The sequence below is a fragment of the Theropithecus gelada genome, chromosome 6 (assembly GCF_003255815.1).
Source record: "Theropithecus gelada isolate Dixy chromosome 6, Tgel_1.0, whole genome shotgun sequence".
Lineage (NCBI taxonomy): Eukaryota > Metazoa > Chordata > Mammalia > Primates > Cercopithecidae > Theropithecus > Theropithecus gelada.
Window position 1 is genome coordinate 91,039,384 of NC_037673.1, and position 18,011 is coordinate 91,057,394.

The 18,011-nt window shown below is 38.5% G+C and overlaps 2 protein-coding genes across 5 annotated transcripts in view; one reads left to right on the forward strand and one right to left on the reverse strand.

Annotated features, from left to right (window-relative positions):
• Nucleotides 1-1,462, reverse strand: part of TTC37 (tetratricopeptide repeat domain 37) — a 91,735-nt gene extending 90,273 nt beyond the window's left edge. For 2 of the 3 annotated variants that reach the window (XM_025387622.1, XM_025387624.1), the window contains exon 1: nucleotides 1,377-1,462. The gene's annotated coding sequence lies outside the window, so the exon portion shown is untranslated. Of the gene's footprint in view, nucleotides 1-1,321 lie in introns of all 3 variants that reach the window. The other variant, XM_025387623.1, reaches the window with a different exon arrangement.
• Nucleotides 1,463-1,514: 52 nt separating this feature from the next.
• ARSK (arylsulfatase family member K) overlaps nucleotides 1,515-18,011 on the forward strand; it is a 48,448-nt gene continuing 31,951 nt past the window's right edge. For both annotated transcript variants that reach the window (XR_003119848.1, XM_025388181.1), the window contains exons 1-3: nucleotides 1,515-1,845; nucleotides 12,105-12,234; nucleotides 12,969-13,128. Coding sequence is in view for 1 of the 2 variants with exons in the window: in XM_025388181.1 (XP_025243966.1) it covers nucleotides 1,720-1,845; nucleotides 12,105-12,234; nucleotides 12,969-13,128 (416 nt within the window). In the remaining variant the exon portion in view is untranslated. The remainder of the gene's footprint in view (nucleotides 1,846-12,104; nucleotides 12,235-12,968; nucleotides 13,129-18,011) is intronic.

Genomic DNA, 18,011 nt, shown 5'->3' on the forward strand with positions numbered 1-18,011 from the left:
TTTGCTCTTGTTGCCCAGGCTGGAGTGCATTGGTGTGATCTCGGCTCACTGCAACCTCCGCCTTCTGGGTTCAAGCGATTCTCCTGCCTCAGCCTCCCGAGTAGCTGGGATTACAGGCGCCCGCCACCACGCCCGGTATTTTGTGTATTTTTTGTAAAGACGGGGTTTCACCATGTTGGCCAGGCTGGTCTCAAACTCCTGACCTTAGGTGATCCGTCCGTCTCTGCCTTCCAAAGTGCTGGGATTACAGGCGTGAGCCACCGCGCCCAACACTGTTTACATTTTTGCGTGACCCGCAGATCTTTATCACGCTGCTTCAGTAACAATTCTGCTACACTAACAGATAGACTCAGTAGACTGTCAAGAAATTTTGTAATTAACTGCAGACAGAGCATTTAGTGAGTTACGGCACAGACTCTTCAATTTTCAGTCGTGCTCTGACTGGCTCCCTGTGTAATCTCAGGTCAGTCATTTAACCTCTCTAAGCCTGTTTTCCTATCTGCAATATGGTGAAAGTGAGGATCATGGAAAATATTCCATATAAAAGTACATGCAGTAGATGCTCAGTAAATGCTTAGTGTAACGCTCAGCACCTAAGTGTCATGTGAGTATTAAATAAATCTGTTCCTTATTACAATTATCTTATGCAAAAAAAAAAAAACCTGCCAGATACTAGCATTCAGTTGAATTATGTTAAGTAAGTAGTACAACTCCTCTTTTTACTGTCAGAATATTAAAACTACTAGTGTGATGTGCAAATTATATACTCGAAACTAGATACTGAAATTGGAATTTGGCTTTGGGACAGAAATCTTCTTCTTCCAGAACTCTCCAAAGGAATTCAACAGTCAAAAGAGACCTGTTTTTATTCTGCAGCAAAACAATGATATTCTGAACCTACGCCAACTAACTGAATACGTCGCAGAGCCCATTTCCCCCTCCAGTTTCCCTTGTCTCCTTTGCTCTCTGAAGGCAAGGAACAGCTATGCTTTCCCCCGCCTACAGCCTGAAACTTCTTACTAGGCCCCGCTCCTCGTCCCATGAGAGCACAGTAAATCCTAACTGCACAGGGTAAGAGAAGCTATAAGATGAGACAGACTAGAGATTTCCCTGGGAAGGTATTCGAGGGGCTCTAAGGTATTCACGGCGCACCTGAGGCGGTCCACCCAGAGGCCCCACAAGGAACCGCCCTATTGAACTTAAGTGACAGCCGCGCCGCCACCTCATCGCCGCCCAGTTCACGCTCTCGCCGAACACTCAGTCACGCTTGCGCGGCCCAAAACGAAGAGCCCCAGCCCCGATCCTTTCTTTCGCTAAGTACCATTTCAATCGCCTTTATGATCCCTTGTGCAAAAGCGACAGAGATCCGAACCCACCTGGGACAGATGCTCCTCTTCTACAAATGCCGAGTCTGCAATGAGAGCGCATGCGCCTTTCCCAGGAATCATTCACGTGACTGGAAATGGTTGGGTTCTGATTTGCTCGGTATTTGATTAAAAAGCCTTAATGTGGGTAAAAGCGGGGATTTCTCTGTTGCGCATGTGCGCGCTCTCAGCCTGATGGGAGTTGTAGTTCTGCGGGTGAAGCCCGACGTTACTATGAAGAAACCAAACTGCAAGCTCTGGGAGTTGTTCGCTGTCCCTACCCTGCTCTGCCAGGGAGAGAACGCCAGAGGGAGGCGGCTGGCCCGGCGACAGGCTCTCAAAACCGCTACCAGCGATGCTACTGCTGTGGGTGTCGCTGGTCGCAGTCTCGGCGCTAGCGGTACAGGCCCCCGGAGCAGGGGAGCAGAGGCGGGGAGCAGCCAAAGTGCCCAACGTGGTGCTGGTCGTAAGCGACTCCTTTGTAAGTACCACGAGGCAGGGGAGGGGCCCCCGCTAGGGACCAGAGACCTCCCCGCCGCCGCCTGTGCTGCAAGCTTTGGGTAGCAGAACCTGAGACATTTTCAAACACCTTTCACCCCGATGCAAAGAAAGAAATACATTTTATGTGAGGCCCCGTGTACTCACAAGCACACCACATACCTATGCAGGCATGTAAAACAATAGTGAAATACTGAAAACATCTTTGCAGATTTTTTTTTTTTAATACTGACCTCGATTCGCTAAATTATTTTACCACTACTAATGAACTTTCAGTCCATACCCCGGTTTGGTTTAATTGTGTGGTAAAATAACATTCTGCATCTCCATAAAAGCGTGTTAGCTTTCCAAAAGTCATTTCCCAGTTCACCTCAAGTTTGCAGGAATTCATGTTTGGGTGAGAAGTGAAGAAAGTTTATTTTTATTATCCAGGTTTGTGATAATCCTGTAAGTGCTGATTCAAATGGAGTCGTTGGTATAACTTGATTCACTCCCCCGTATTCCAGAAAAATTTTGCGTGTGTGTGTGTGTTGGTAATGTGGCCGAATCCCAAACTTAAACAGTTTCTGAAACTTTCCCAAGCCAAAGGTGCTACTGTCAACCTTACCGAAGCTTTTAGGATGATACATGTTTTAAAAAGTGCTGCTTAGACAATTGTTTGGTTATTAATTGTAATATTAGTTTATTATCACTCGGTGTTACTGTGGTCACACAGAGGTTGGTGTTAAGCATATCTGGCACTAAAGAGTGTTTGCAATCATATGTTGTATTCCCTTTCTCATAGATTAACCCGTGATGATTAAAATTGCATAGTCTGGATGTGCCCATGAGATTTTTTGAAAATATTAAAGTTATCTTTGTGATTTAAACTTAGAGAATGGGCGGTACTGGAAATTGACTAGATGGCATTTTATTACAGAGTGATCTTGTAATCAAAGACAAATGAAGGAAGCAGGATTGTGCAGAAGAGAAGCTGAATTTTGTTGCTATCTTATTATGACAATTCTCAAAACTAATATGGTGCTTCAGAGCTGCTTTCCAGTTGGAGTGAGGGGAACAGACCTTTCTACCTGCATGTTGGATGGCCACTGATTGTGGGCTGCTCCTAGAATGGGGCATGATGTTGGGCAAAGCAGCTGTCTTCAGCAGAGGCAATTGTTCATTCCTAAAAGGGAATTCGGATGTGGATCACAACATCCCAGAAACTTCCAAAGATGACTGAGATATTTAGGTTTGTTACTTCTTTAGTATAGTATGAATGCATAGATTTTTCTATATTTGCTTACATTTTTGGCATTCACATACTTGTTAGTATTCAAAGTGTCCTATCTTTGGCCAGTGGAAGACCCTTCAGGTGGTTCTGAGTCCTTTTGACCCATCCCCATTAGTATTTGACAGCTTGCTTTAACAGAGTTCAGTGTCCACAATGCGTATTTCCTGCCCCATCTTGTATTTAGAGACCACAATCTGAGTGTTAGGGTTTTCATTGCATCTAGACCTTTCCAGTGGACAAATCTGGAAAGTACATATATTTTAGAAAGAGAAAAATAAATTGTGAGATTATACTGATACTTTCCATTCAAATTTATGAGTTCATTCTTTAATTTTTATACTTATATCTTTTTTGTCTTATGCCAAATATTTTGGTCTAAACACATTAATACAATTACTTATTAGCTTTTTCCAAACATATAATATGTATATATCAATGTGTTTGAAAATAAGACAGTAATATTACTAGAAATAATGCTAGTCCTGAGTGGAGCTTACAGTTTCTTTGAAGTTTTTGTTTTAGGTGTATTCAACTATATAGTAAAAAGATTGGTCTTTAAACTTAAAATAATTCCTCTGTCTATGATTATACCAGTTTGGTATGCTGTTAGATTCTTGACACTGATTTATCATTTCTAAAACTCTACAGGCTAAGATAGAGCAGTTGAGCTGATAATAATTGTAGGAAGAAGATAGCACATTTGTTTTACATTTAGGATAACAATGCAAGAGCTTTGCAGACCGACTCCCAAGAAAACAAGCAAAACAAATGAAAACACTTTATACATAAAAACTATTAAATATTTGAAACATTTAAAGTGTCTGGAAATTGTCCTAAGGGCATACACCAAATGAAGAAACATTTATTCAAGAAAATCCACTAAAACTTGGTAAGAACAGCAAGAAGAGTCTGTGGCAGTGAACTATGGCTTTGACAGAGGTTTCACTCACGTGGGTGTGGCCAAGAAGATAGGACTCCTCCCCACAGCTCCCAATGACTGGTTATCATATCTCACTAGAAGGGACAGGCTGTGAGGATTTCTCATCTTCTCCTAATCCAAGTTAGAGAGGTTAAATTCCTAATGAATGCAGCTGATAAGTTGAGGGCTCCCTTACTTCAGTCAGCCCCCACTTACAGGACAGAGGCTTTATGCCAGGTGCGGACAGAGGCTTTATGCCAGGTGCGGAAGCTTGAGAATACTAGGACCCTCATTGCCCTGGCCCTAGCTCTGAGGTAGGACAGAGGTTCCATACCAGGAGAGACAAGCTGAGAAGACCAAACAAGCTTCTGCAAAGCAAGCAGAATGGAGGAAATAATAAGGATTAGAGCAGAAATTAAGGAAACAGAGGATGGAAAAATAGTAGAGAAAATCAATGAGACAAAAAATTGGTTCTTAGACAAAATCAGCAAAATTGACAAACTAGCTATGCTGAACAAGAAAAAAGACAAAAGAGCTAGATTACTAAAATCATGAAAGAGAATGGATACATTACCTTAAGAAATAAAAGAATTACAAGGGAATACTTACATATAACAACTGTATATCATCAAATTAGATAACTTAAATGAAATGGAGAAATTGCTAGGAAGGCAGAAACTACTGAAACTGACTCAAGAAGAAATAGGCAATCTGAATAGACCTATAAGAAGTAAAGAGAGTAAACTGGTAATTTTAAAACTACCAACAAAGAAAAGCACAAACCCAAACAGTTTCACTGATAAATTCTACCAAATACTTAAAGAATAATTAATATTAATTCTTCATCTCCTCTTCCAAAAATTAGGAGAGAACACTTCCAAACTATAAGACCAGTTTGACCAGGCGCAGTGGCTCACACCTGTAATCTCAGCACTTTGGGAGACCGAGGTGGGTGGATCACCTGAGATCAGGAGTTCAAGACCAGCCTGGGCAACATGGTGAAACCCCGTCTCTACTAAAAATACAAAAATTAGCGAAGTGTGGCAGGCATCTGTAATCCCAGTTACTCGGGAGGCTGAGGCAGGGAGAATTGCTTGAACCCAGGAGACAGAGGTGCAGTGAGCCGAGACTTGCCATTGCACTCCAGCCTGGGCAACAGAGCAAGACTCCATCTCAAAAAAACAAACAAACAAAAAAACAGTTTTTGCCTGATTCCAAAGCCAGGCAAACATCACAACGAAAGAAACCCACAGACCAGTATCCCTTAGGAATATAAGAGCAAAGATCCTCAACAAAATGGATTTGGCCCTCCATATTCACAGGTTCTGAATCCGCAGATTCCACCAACCTCAGATAAAAATATATGGTATTTATGGGATGTGGAACTCACAGAACTTGACTTTTCCTATCCATGGGTTCCTCAGGACTGACTGTGGGACTTGAGCTCGCAGATTTAGTATCCTAGGGAGGTATTGGAAACAATCCCCTACAGATACCAAGGGACAAATGTACTAGGAAACCAAATTCATTAGTATATAAGAAGGATTATTCATTACCAAGTGGGATTTATCTCCAAAATGTACAGTGAGTTTACTATCTGAAAATCAATTAATGTAATACATCATATTGACTGAATAAAGGACAAAACCCATGTGATCATCTCAATAGATGCAGAAAAAGCATTTGACAAGATTTAACAATCCTTATGCATTCAACTGGCTAGAAATAGAAGGGAACTAAAAGGCATCTACAAAAAAAAAGCCAGAACTTTACACTGAATGGTTAAAAGAAAAAAAAAATCAGTTTTCTGACTAAGATCAGAAAGAAGACAAGGATGTGTGTTCTCACCACTGCTATACAGCATTGTACTGGGGGTTCTAGCCACAGAATTAGAAAAAAAGATTAAATAAAAAGCATTCATATTGGAAAGGAAGAAGTAAAAGTATCTATACTTGCAATAATCTTGTATATAGGATTCTACAGATCCACTACAAAACTATTGAACTAATAAATTAGTAAGGCTGTATACAAGATCAGTGTACAAAAATAAATTATATTTTATACACTTAATTGATTAATACACTTATAGTCAAATTAAGAAAACAGTTCCATTTAAAGTAACATCAGAATGGATGAAATACTTAAAATAAATCTAATCAAAGAAATGTAGTTCTTATAATCTGAAAACTACAAAACATTGTTGAAAGAAATAAAAGAACATTTAAATAAATGAACAGACATCCCCTTTTCATGGATCAGATTTGATATTGTTAATATAGTGGTACTCACCAAATTGATATACAGGTTCAATTCAATGCCTGTCAAAATCCCTAGAACTTTTTTTTTTTTTTTGCAGAGATGGAAAAACCCATCCTAAAATTCATATGGAAATTCAAGGGACCCAGAATAGCCAAAAATAAATCTTGAAATAAAAAGAACAAAGTTGAAAGACACCTCCCAATTTTAAAGCTTACATCATAACTACACCAATCAATGTAGTATGTAATTGCCTTAAGGATAGATGACATACAGATCAATGGAATAGAATCTAAAGTCCAGAAATAAACTTCATGTTTATAGTAAATTGATTTTTCAACAAGGGTGCCAAGACCATTTAATAGGGAAAGAATGATCTTTTAAACAAATGGTGCTGGAAAAAAAAAAATATGAAAGAAGTTGGACCCTGCCTTGCACCTTATACAAAAAAAAAAAAAAAAAACTTTAAATGATTGATTAAACAAATTACAAATTGTAGTGAAACTACAAAACTCTTACAACATAGGTGTAAGTCTTCGTGATTATGGATTAGGCAATTAAAAGATGGGCAAAAGATTTTCCTTTTTTTTTTTTTTTTTGACGGAGTCTCACTCTGTCACCCAGGCCAGAGTGCATTGGCATGATCTCAGCTCACTGCAACTTCCGTCTCCTGGGTTCAAGCCATTCTCCTGCCTCAGCCTCCCGAGTAGCTGGGACTACAGGCGCATGCCATCACACCCAGATCTTTTTTTTTTTTTTTTTTTTTTTTGTATTTTTAGTAGAGATGGGGTTTCACCATGTTAGCCAGGATGTTCTCAATCTCCTGACCTCAAGATACACCCCCCTAGGCCTCCCAAAGTGCTGGCATTACAGGCATGAGCTGCCACCATACCCGGCCAAAAGATCTTAATAGACGTTTCTTCATAGAAGATATGCAGATGACCAATAAGTACATGAAAAGATGCTCAACATCGTTAATCATTAGGGAAATGTAAATCAAAACCACAGTGAGACACCAGTTACACCCACTGGGATGGTTATAATGGAAAAGACAATAACTAGAGTTGGCAACAATGTGGAGGAATTACAACCCATACACTGCTGGTAAGATCATGCAACCACTGGAAAACAGTTTGGCAGTTTCTCAAATGGTTAACCATAGAGTTGCCGTATAATCCAGCAGTTTTACTCCTAGGTGTATATCCAAGGGAAATGAAAATATGAGTCTACACAAAAACTTGTACATGAATGTTCATAGCATTATAAATGTTCAGTATACATAATGGCCAAAAAGTATAAACAACCCAAATGCCCATCAATTGATAAATGGATAAATAAAATTTGGTAATATTATTCAATGATAAAAAAAAATATGGTACGTGCTACAATGTAGATGAAACCTGAAAAGATTATGCTAAGTGAAAGAAGCTAGTCACAATGGACCACATATTGTGTGATTCCATTCATATGAAATGTCCAGAGAAAGCAAATATGTAGAGCCAGAAAGTAGATTAGTGGTTGTCTAGGCTTCAGGCAAATAGAGAGTAATGGCTAAAGAGTGCAGAATGTCTTTTGGGGATGATGAGAACATTCTAAAAATTGAGTATGGTAATGGTTGCACAGCTTTCTGAATATACTAAAAATCATTGAATTGTACACTTTAAATGGATGAGTTGTTTAATGTGTGAATTATACCTTAATAATCCCATTTTTTTAAAAATAGAAAACATGCCAGGTACGGCGGCTGACACCTGTAATACCAGCACTTTGGGAAGCCAAGATGAGCAGATCACCTGAGGTCAGAAGTTCAAGACCAGCCTGGCAACATGGTGAAACCCCATCTCTACTAAGAATACAAAAATTAGCCAGGCATGGTGGTAGGCACCTGTAATCCCAGCTACTCAGGAGGCTGAGGCAGGAAAATCGCTTGAACCCAGGTGTCAGAGGTTGCAGTGAGCCGAGATTGTGCCACTGGACTCCAGCCTTGGCGACAGGGTGAGTCTCTGACTCAAAAAAATAAATAAAATTTTTAAAATTAAATAAATAAATAATAGAAAACAAGCATCTCTGCCTGGGTCCTAAAGGACATAGGCATCTTCTGCATCCCCACTCCTACTCCTACCTCTATTCCCTGCCACTGCACCTGTATCAGTTTTAGTTTTGGTGAGGTTTCGGGAGTGGCGGGGGAGAGTAGGTACAGGAATGTTCACTACAGAGTCTAGTGAGAATCTCATTCAGTCTGATGAACAGATTTGGGAAGAACACTATAAGCAGTCTTGCCATGCTAACATGACAAATGAAAGTTGCTGTTACATCCTTTCATTAGGATGATACATTCAAATCTAAACTCTGATTCTGCATGGCCCATAATGATAAGGAACCAAGTACAAGTCATGGTTCAGAAGGAGCAATCAAAATCACAAAATCGTATCTACCAAAAGGCTCACCCACCCCAAGGGGGAAAAATGTACAGAGCCCTGAGAATTAATTAACAAGAGCAGAATGCAGCAACTAAAGGCAGTTGGTACCATTTTGTCACTTTTGCAGAAAGCCAATTAATGGGTCATTTTTATTTTTTAAATGCCCAATTTTAGAGTGCTTAATTTGTTTGAACCATAGGAATGGCTTTGAGAAAATTGAAACGGGCTATTAGTAAATTATAGAAGTTATCCCAAAAGCAATTCTGCAAGATTTTCTCTCCCAACTAAATTTGACAGAACTGTGTTTTCACTTATAACTGGCTATCCGTTGTAAACCACATTAACATAATATGGAAAACTTACTTTCTCTGTTTTTCATCAACCAGCTGTGTTAAGATGCCTTTCAGTTCAGAATGAAATATTCTATGGACCGTCTCCCATTGATACCATTATCAGCAGTACTAGTAGTAGCCTAGTTTTTAAATGATTCATTAGTGTGTAAACACTACGTGAAGTCAAAAACCAAAACTTCTAGAAGATTTTTAAATATTTTCTCTATTAACATTTTGGTCTTCGTTTAGAGTATTACTGCTATTTTTCACATTGCGAATATGTATATCATAATTTAAATATTTCCTAGGAACCAAATTTTGCTATTGATATGCTTAATCCAATTTATTAAGCTTTGCAAAAATATACTGTTGAATTTTGAGCATAAATTTGTCTTCCTTTTTAAATTGAACAAATCTCTAGATTAGAGATTCATTTCATTTCATTCACTAAATATTTGCATCCCGCTCGCTGCCTTATATACATCTCAGACAGTTGTTGTAACATAGATCACCTTTCACTGATGAAATTGTTGGTAACTTTCCCACATGAGGGCAGTCACCCCCTCCCTTTCTGGTTACCTCTGCCATTATATTTCAAAGAGTCCTGCTTTCCAGCCTGCTTTTGATACAGATGATGTCCCTGTACTAGTCATAGAAATGAATCAGGAAATCACTAACATGGATTTTAATCTGACACATTAGTTATTGATATGCTGCGGTAGTCATTTGCAGTGGTCGTTACACCAATTTGAACCTAGCCTGCAGGACTTGGAGTCCAAATCCCAATATTTAAATTATATAGCACCTTTAAGACAGTTCTTCTACCTTGTGACCTCCTGCTCCATCCCCCAACCAGGTAAGCCTGGGTTGTCTGGATTCTAGGCAGTGGACACAAATTGTTATCTCCCCATGTCCAAAAGATTGTAAGCATAAGACATATAGACATTTGGAATTTGTAAGGATAAATTTCTGAGAATTTGAATTTAAGGGCTTCAAGAAATTCTCATGAGGGAGGGCTATGCACCTTTTTTTTTATTTTGAGATGGAGTCTCGCTCTGTCACTCATGCTGGAGTGCAGTGGTGCCATCTCAGTTCACTGCAACCTCTGCTTCCTACATTCAAGTGATTCTCTTGCCTCAGCCTCCCGAGTAGCTGGGATCACAGGTACCCGCCACCACGCCTAGCTAATTTTTGTATTTTTCTTACAGACAAGGTTTCACCATGTTGGCCTGACTGGCCTTGAACTCCTGACCTCAAGTGATCTGCCTGCCTCGGCCTCCCAAAGCACTGGGATTATAGGCATGAGCCACTGTGCCTGGCCTCTATGTACTTTTGTCTTTGGCTTTCTAGCTCATCATTGAGGAAATCCATAGTTATTTGCTTAGCATTCAGTGATTACTCTTGCTAGAAGTGGTAATTTATTTTGACATAAGACATGCATAATTTTCTCCATCTTAAAAAAAAGAACTGACTTTAATCCCACATTTTCTTCCAGCTAACACACCATTCTCTAACATCGATCCTGTTTTTCTGTTTCGATTTGCAAAATAACTTCTTAGAAGAGCTTTTCTTTTTTCCCCCTGCTGCCTCACTTTCCTGCCTCCCATTCCTTCCCCTTTCCAGTTTAGCTGTTCATCTTTACCGCCCATTGAAAGTGCTCTTGTCAAGGTCACCAGCTGTCTCCATACTGCCAATTCCAATGTGCCTTTTCTGGCCTCGTTTCAGGTGCATTCTCAACACAGCAGATGTTACCTCTTTCTTGGCACACTGTCTTCTCTCAGCTGTCATGGCATTCGGTCTCCTCACATCTTCCTCCCTTGGCCATTCTTTCTCAGTTTCCCATGCTGCTTTCCCCTCTTATTTGGGACTCCTTACAACTTCTTCTAGACCCTTTTCTTTCCCCTCCTTTCCCTCTCTCCCTAAAAGGTTTTATTTAGTCTCACAGTTTTCAAAACCATGAATATGTTAAATACTCCCAAGTTTTATTTCACCAAGATAGACTTCTCTCAACTCCAGATTCCTGTCTGTATCCAACAGCCTACTTTGTCTCTATTTAGGAATCTCAGCTATCCCAAGGGTTTATATATATTCTGTATTTTGGGTTGGCTCATGTTTTAAACTGGAATTTATTTGTACTTATGTTGAAAACATGTAATAGAACTCCAGGACTGGAATATTCTTTTTTCTGTTCTTGCTCTTTACCAAGGTGAGTTCTTCAATTCCCAGTTCATCTCCAAAATGCATATCTCCAGCCCAAAGATCTCCTAATCATCAGACTCGTTTATCAAGCTGCCTAATTTTTTTTGTAGAAACAAGGTCTCCCTATGTTGCCCAGGCTGGTCTTGACCTCTGAGCTCAAGCTATCCTCCCACCTTAGCCTCCCAAAGTGCTAGGATTACAGGCATGAGCCACCACACCGCACCCCACCCCAGCTGCCTAATTGATATCACCACTTCCATCTCACAGATACCTCAAACTTTGTATGTCCCTTAAATTCTTTGAATAGCTGGATCCTACTCATTCTTTAGGTCTCATATATCCCAGAGAAGACTTCCCTGTCCACACTGTCTAACATAGGTCTCTCTTGTCCTTCTGTATCTCAGATTTTTTTTCAAAGCATACATCATAATTTGTAATTATTCATGGTTTATTTGCCAGTATACTTTTTGCCTCTCCCACTAGACTGTAAGCTTCATGGGGCCTAGGACTCTGTTTTATTCACCATTGCATCCTCAGATTTTGCACAGTGCCTGGCACATAGTTAAGTATTCAATAAATACTTAGTTCATCATCCCCCAAAAGAACGTTCTAGGAAGCCCTTTATTTACTGTATTCAAATGAATCCAAGCGTAACACTGCATTGAATTCTAGATATTTATGTACCAGATACTGGGAACACTCTCTATACTTGTTTTGTTTTTATCTTTGGAGGATTCTTAAAATCATATTGAAGTCTTCTGCTATTGTAAATTTTATGGTTAAAGAAAATAATTTTCTTCTTTGGTAATGCAATCAATGCTAATTAAATTTTCTTATTTCCAGGATGGAAGGTTAACATTTCATCCAGGAAGTCAGGTAGTGAAACTTCCTTTTATCAACTTTATGAAGGCACATGGGACTTCCTTTCTAAATGCCTACACAAACTCTCCAATTTGTTGCCCATCACGCGCAGGTATGAACATCCTTAATATGAATAGGAGAAAGTAGCTACACACTGAAGCTATATTCACAGTTTAAAAGAGTATAACTAAAAGTAGAATAGTTATATTTGGCTTCAATAAAATTGTTTTAATATAAAAGATGTGCATTTTAAGGTATATATTGGCTATTGGGCGTGTTCAAATTGTATTTTTCAAGAGTAGGAATTTTTATCATTTAGAATGGTGTCTAGTTCATCTGTTATCATTTTATTTCCTTGTGACTGGGGACTAAGAATCTCTTGACCATCCAAGAAAATGAGGGAATACACATATTTCCTAGAAGAGTTCTGTTTCCAGGGAAATTTTTCAGTAACGGTATAGGTAATGGGGAGGACTTCTATGAACATTAGAGTATACCATAAAGTAGTTACAACTTATATTTAGATTTACCTGAATTTTTTCTTATTATTTCAGATTACATACTTTACCTCTTTCTTTCAGTTTCAATTCACTTTTATCCCAAGTCAAATTGTTCACTTTTATTATAATAATTTAACAAATAGACATAGTTTTATTGGCAGAATGTCAGTGACATTAAGCCATGAATAAGTAAGTTTTATTGCAAGTTTTATTGAGTAAGTTTTATTGCAGAGCATGAGCTCTATGCTAGTGGACTGCTCTCTCAGAGTAATTGTCCTAATAGTTAAATTGTTAAGCTTTACCTTAATCCCAATTCCTTTTTTTTTTTTTTTTTTTTTCCTCTCAGCAATGTGGAGTGGACTCTTCACTCACTTAACAGAATCTTGGAATAATTTTAAGGGTCTAGATCCAAATTATACAACATGGATGGATGTCATGGAGAGGCATGGCTACCGAACACAGAAATTCGGGAAACTGGACTATACTTCAGGACATCACTCCATTAGGTAAAAAATGAAACAAAAATAATCTTCATGGACTGCCCTCTACCATAGCGCGTACATGTACTCTTTTTTACTTTAACTTTTTTATTTTTCCACAAAGGTGAAAGTAAGTATCTTAATCCCTTCATTGTGTTAATTAGGCTGAAATTTTAGCTTTCTTTCATCTTCCTAAAACATTAAAATGGCTAATATACTAGTCATTTTGTTTTTCTTAAACATTAAAGGTCTATAAATAGTGTTTGTAAAGTTGTTTAGCCCATGCTTTATTTTCATTGAATTTCTTTTAATGGCTACTGTATTATTAATTTTAAAATCTGTTTTTTAAAACCGTAGCCTTCTTGCTGCTTTCCTTGGTCAGTTCTCTCTAACTTGAGTCTATTGTAACTTTGTTTTTCTTTCATTTTACTAAGTCCTCAAAAACCAGGCAGCTAAGCATAGTGGTTAAGAGTAGAGGTCAAGAATCAGATTGCCTACTTTTGAATTATAGTTTCTGTTTACTACTAGCATTGTAGTAGTCTGATCTTGGACACATTGTCTAAATGTTGACACTGTACTTTAATTTCTTTGCTGTGAGGATTAAATGTATCAATAAGTTCAGCAAAGAGGTAACATAGGAGACCTGAGACTGCTCTGCTTAGAAAGGCTTGCTTGGAAGGTTGGTCCCTGTCTAGCATCTGGGAACTTGGATTTCTGGAGTATTCCCACTATTCCTTAACTGATAAGAGTGGCTTATTGTGTGCCTGGAGCATTTGTACATTGCGGTTTATGCCGAATATCAACTTTCCTTCCAGGAGTCTGGAATTTTGGTATGTGCTAAGTAGAGGGCGCTTATATGATCAGCACCCCCTCCTAAAAAACTTGGGTACTGATTCTCTAATGAGCAGAAACAGCACTTCACATGTGTTGTCGCAATTTGATGGTGGAAGAATTATGTCCTCTGTGACTCCATCTGGACGCTTGTGCCTAGTTTCTTCTGGACTTCACCCTAAACACCTCTTCCCTTTGCTGATTTCACTGTGTATCCTTTTATGTGATAAACTATAGCCATGAGTGCAGCTGTAGTCTGAGTCCTGCAATTCCTCCCACTGAACTTCGGTGTGATCTTGGGATCCCCCAACACTTTTGGCCCCCAACACAAATACATATTGGGGATTAGAGTTCCTCTTTCTTACCTAGGCAAGCGCTAATTGCGGGTTATTGGTAATGGTTGTTGTGATGATGACGATGATACAAATGATGATGATAAATAATAAGAAAAAATTAAGTTAACAAAAATAGTGATGAATGTAGTGAGTTGAATAATGTTCTCCCAAATTTTGTGACCACCTAGAAAGAACTTCAGAATGTGATCTTATTGGAAAATAGACCCTATTTGCAGATGTAATTAGTAAGGATCTCCAGATGAAATCATGACTGCTGTCCTTACTAGAAGAGGAACAAGGACATAGGTGCACACAGAAGAAAACAATGTGAAGACGGAGGCAGAGATAGTAGTGATGCAGCTACAAGCCAAAGAATGAAAGATTGCCAGGAGTCACCATAAGTTAGGAAGAGGCAAGGAAAAATTCTTCCAGAGCCTTCAGAGGGAATGTGTCTCTGCTGACACCTTGATTTTAGACTTATAGCTTTCAGAACTGTGGGAGAACAGGTTCCTGTTGTTTTAAGCCACACAGTTTGTAATAATTTATTCTGACAGTTCTGGGAGATGAATACAGTGAGTTTTGGGTAAACAGATACTAAAATAATCTAAAATAATCTGAACATTAAAATTGATTTGCTAGTTACTGTTTAATTTCTTTCCTTTTCTGTCCTCCAAAATCTAAAAGATGGCAGTACAGGAAACGCAGAAGCAATCCTGACATTCCTATTCTTTGCTCTGTCTTCTAATGCATGGCCAAATGTAGTCAGTTCTGCTTCTGAATTATTTCTCCAATTTACTCACTTCTCACTCTCTCCACCAAGCTACTGTCATCTCTTGCCTAAACTATTAAAATGGGCTTCTACCTGGACTCTTCGTACTCTATCTGACCCATTTTCTATAGGCAACTGGAATGATCTTTCTTAGATATATGTCTGATTACATGACACACTTGCTTAAAATCTTTCAGTGGTTTTTCTCTTCAGGTTAGTTAAAATCCCAAATCCACATCATGATTTATGAGACCCTACATGATCTAGCCCCTGCCTACCTCCAGTCTCATTTCATACCACTCTATCCATCCCTCAGTATGCACCTGGTCTTTTAAAACTTTCCTTAATAGGCTTTTTACTACATCTGGACTATTGCATGAGCTAGTTTCTCTGTGCAAAATCCTGTTCCCCTACTCTGTCCTGCTAATATCAGAAAGAAAGGGAGGGAGAGGAAGTACATGTAGGAGGAGGAGCACAGCTTTGTGTCCACCAGAGTAGTCAGATACCCAGCTTCCCTGCTTACCATCTTTGTAACCTTGGGCAAGTTACTTGATATTGAGTGTCAGTGTTCTGTAAGAATTCTTGGGCAAGTTACCTGGCATTACGTGTCAGTGTTCTGTAAGTTATCTGTCAGAATTATGATTCCTACCTTGTTGGATGACTGTGTTTTATATGAGTTAAAAGATACTATACAAGGAGTAAGCAGAATAATATAAAATATTTAACAGTGCCTGGCACAGAGTAAGCATTTAGTCAATGGAAAGATTATTATTATGAAAATGGCTTAACCAGAATTGCAGTCTAACATTTATATAACCATCTTTTTTTTTTTTTTTTTGGAACAGAGTCTCACTCTGTCGCCCATGCTGGAGTGCAATAGCTTGATCTCAGCTCACTGCAACCTCCGCCTCCCAGGTTCCAGCGATTCTCCTGCCTCAGCCTCCTGAGTATCATAGGCATACACCACCACACCCAGCTAATTTTTGTATTTTCAGTAGAGACAGGGTTTCACCACGTTGGTCAGGCTGTTCTCGAACTCCTGACCTCATGATCTGCCTGCCTCTGCCTCCCAAAGTGCTGGGATTACAGCCGTGAGCCACTGCGCCCAGCCATAACCATCATTTTTCTAAAGTGCTTTGCATTACTAGTTACTTTATGGAGTTTCACAACTTTCTCTTTAAAATCTTTCTCCTTTTTAGAATGCAAGCTTAATCTAAAGTAAAATACAACTAAGATTGAATGCCATATATCCCCTGTAACTTTTATTCTTCTATGTGACACAGGTAAAATATGACCTGACTTTTATTCCACAGCAGGATAATTATCCATGCAGAGCAAGGACCTTATCTCTTCTTCTCTGCTTTATTCCCATTTGCCAGCATAGCACCAGTACATTGTAGGTTCACAATTAAATTTTTGATGAATGAATGAATGAAAAAGTTATTTTGAAGTACGTACAGTTTATTATTTGATAAACATTGATATTCTGTGTAATGCAGGATCATGTCACTTATTCATTATTAGTATTTTTTACATATCTACAATAGAGGATATCCTGTTTTTAGGTTTTTTAAATTTTTAAAATACTAATATTCAGGAGTTCTTTCTTTGTCGTGTGGATTTCTAAAATTAGTAGAGGAAAAAAAACCACTTAGATGTTGATATTTGGTGTCAAAGATGGTTTTCAGTGCAATACTTTCTTAAAGCTTATTTTCATTTACTCACACTCTCATCAGAGCTTAGGAAATTGAAATAAGCCACCAGGAGTATTTTTATGAGCACTGTATATACGCACACAGACATTTGGCTGAGAAGTAAGTCAAGGTTGCTATTAATAGCATGTCTGAAGGTTATATGAATTATAGCACATTATTTTTCAGTGTAAGCTTAAAAATGGGTCTCAGAACAAAACATGGTCTCACAATATCAAATTTCATAAATAGGGGCATTCAGTCTTGTTGATAGATTGACTTTCAAAATCAAAATGCAAGTTATTATAACTCTTTATTACTGAAATTTGCCATTTTTGAACCTGCTTATAGTTTCAGCCAGAATTACAGGTTTCTTTATTATTATAATACTTCTGTCTGTCTTTTTTAGGCATCAGTGATGCTTCCTTCTTGTACCAATTTAGGAACACTAATTTAAGTAAGTGTCCCTTATTATATATGACACACCACACCATACTAGGATCACTATGGGCTGCACGGTTGTTTCATCTGTACAGTTGTTAAAGAGATACCGGTAGTATTACTCATAAAAATGCCATTTACTGATGATAAGACCTTCAGCAAGTAATTTATCTGCTTAGAATCCCAGTTTAGTCAAATGAGCTTTCACTATGTGACCTTTAAAGTTCTTCTACTCTGCAATTCTGTAACTCCAATGGAGTACAGTTAAGTGGTTTCTAAATTTCTGATACTCATCTGTCCCTTCACATTGTATGTATTGAGTTGTAATAGGTTTAAGTTCAAATTTGCTGTCTTCTTATCAATTGAAAGAAAACATTTTATTTAATTCATAGGATATTTTGGTTATTTTTGCTTTCAGTTAAATTTTGTTGCCTATATATTCCCAATATCTAAAGTAGTGGTTTTCAACTGAGGGCAGTCACCCCTCCCCTCACCCCATATATCCCCACCTCCACCTCTTGGCTGCCAGGAAGACATTTGACAATGTCTGGAGACATTTTTGGTTGATAACACCAGGGTTATTTTGCTGGTATCTGGTGGGTAGAGGCCATGGTTGCTGCTCAGCAGTCTATAATGCACAAAACAGCCCCTTCCCTCATAAAGAATGATCAAGTCCAAAATGTCTTTAGTATAGAGATTGAGAAAACATATCTAAAACTAGATATTTTATGCTTGCCAGCCTGGTCTTAGGAATGTCACACTTAAAATAATTGCCTACATTTTAAATATTGTTTATTCTTTCACATTCTAAGGGATCAAATCCACTTGACACTAGTACATCAA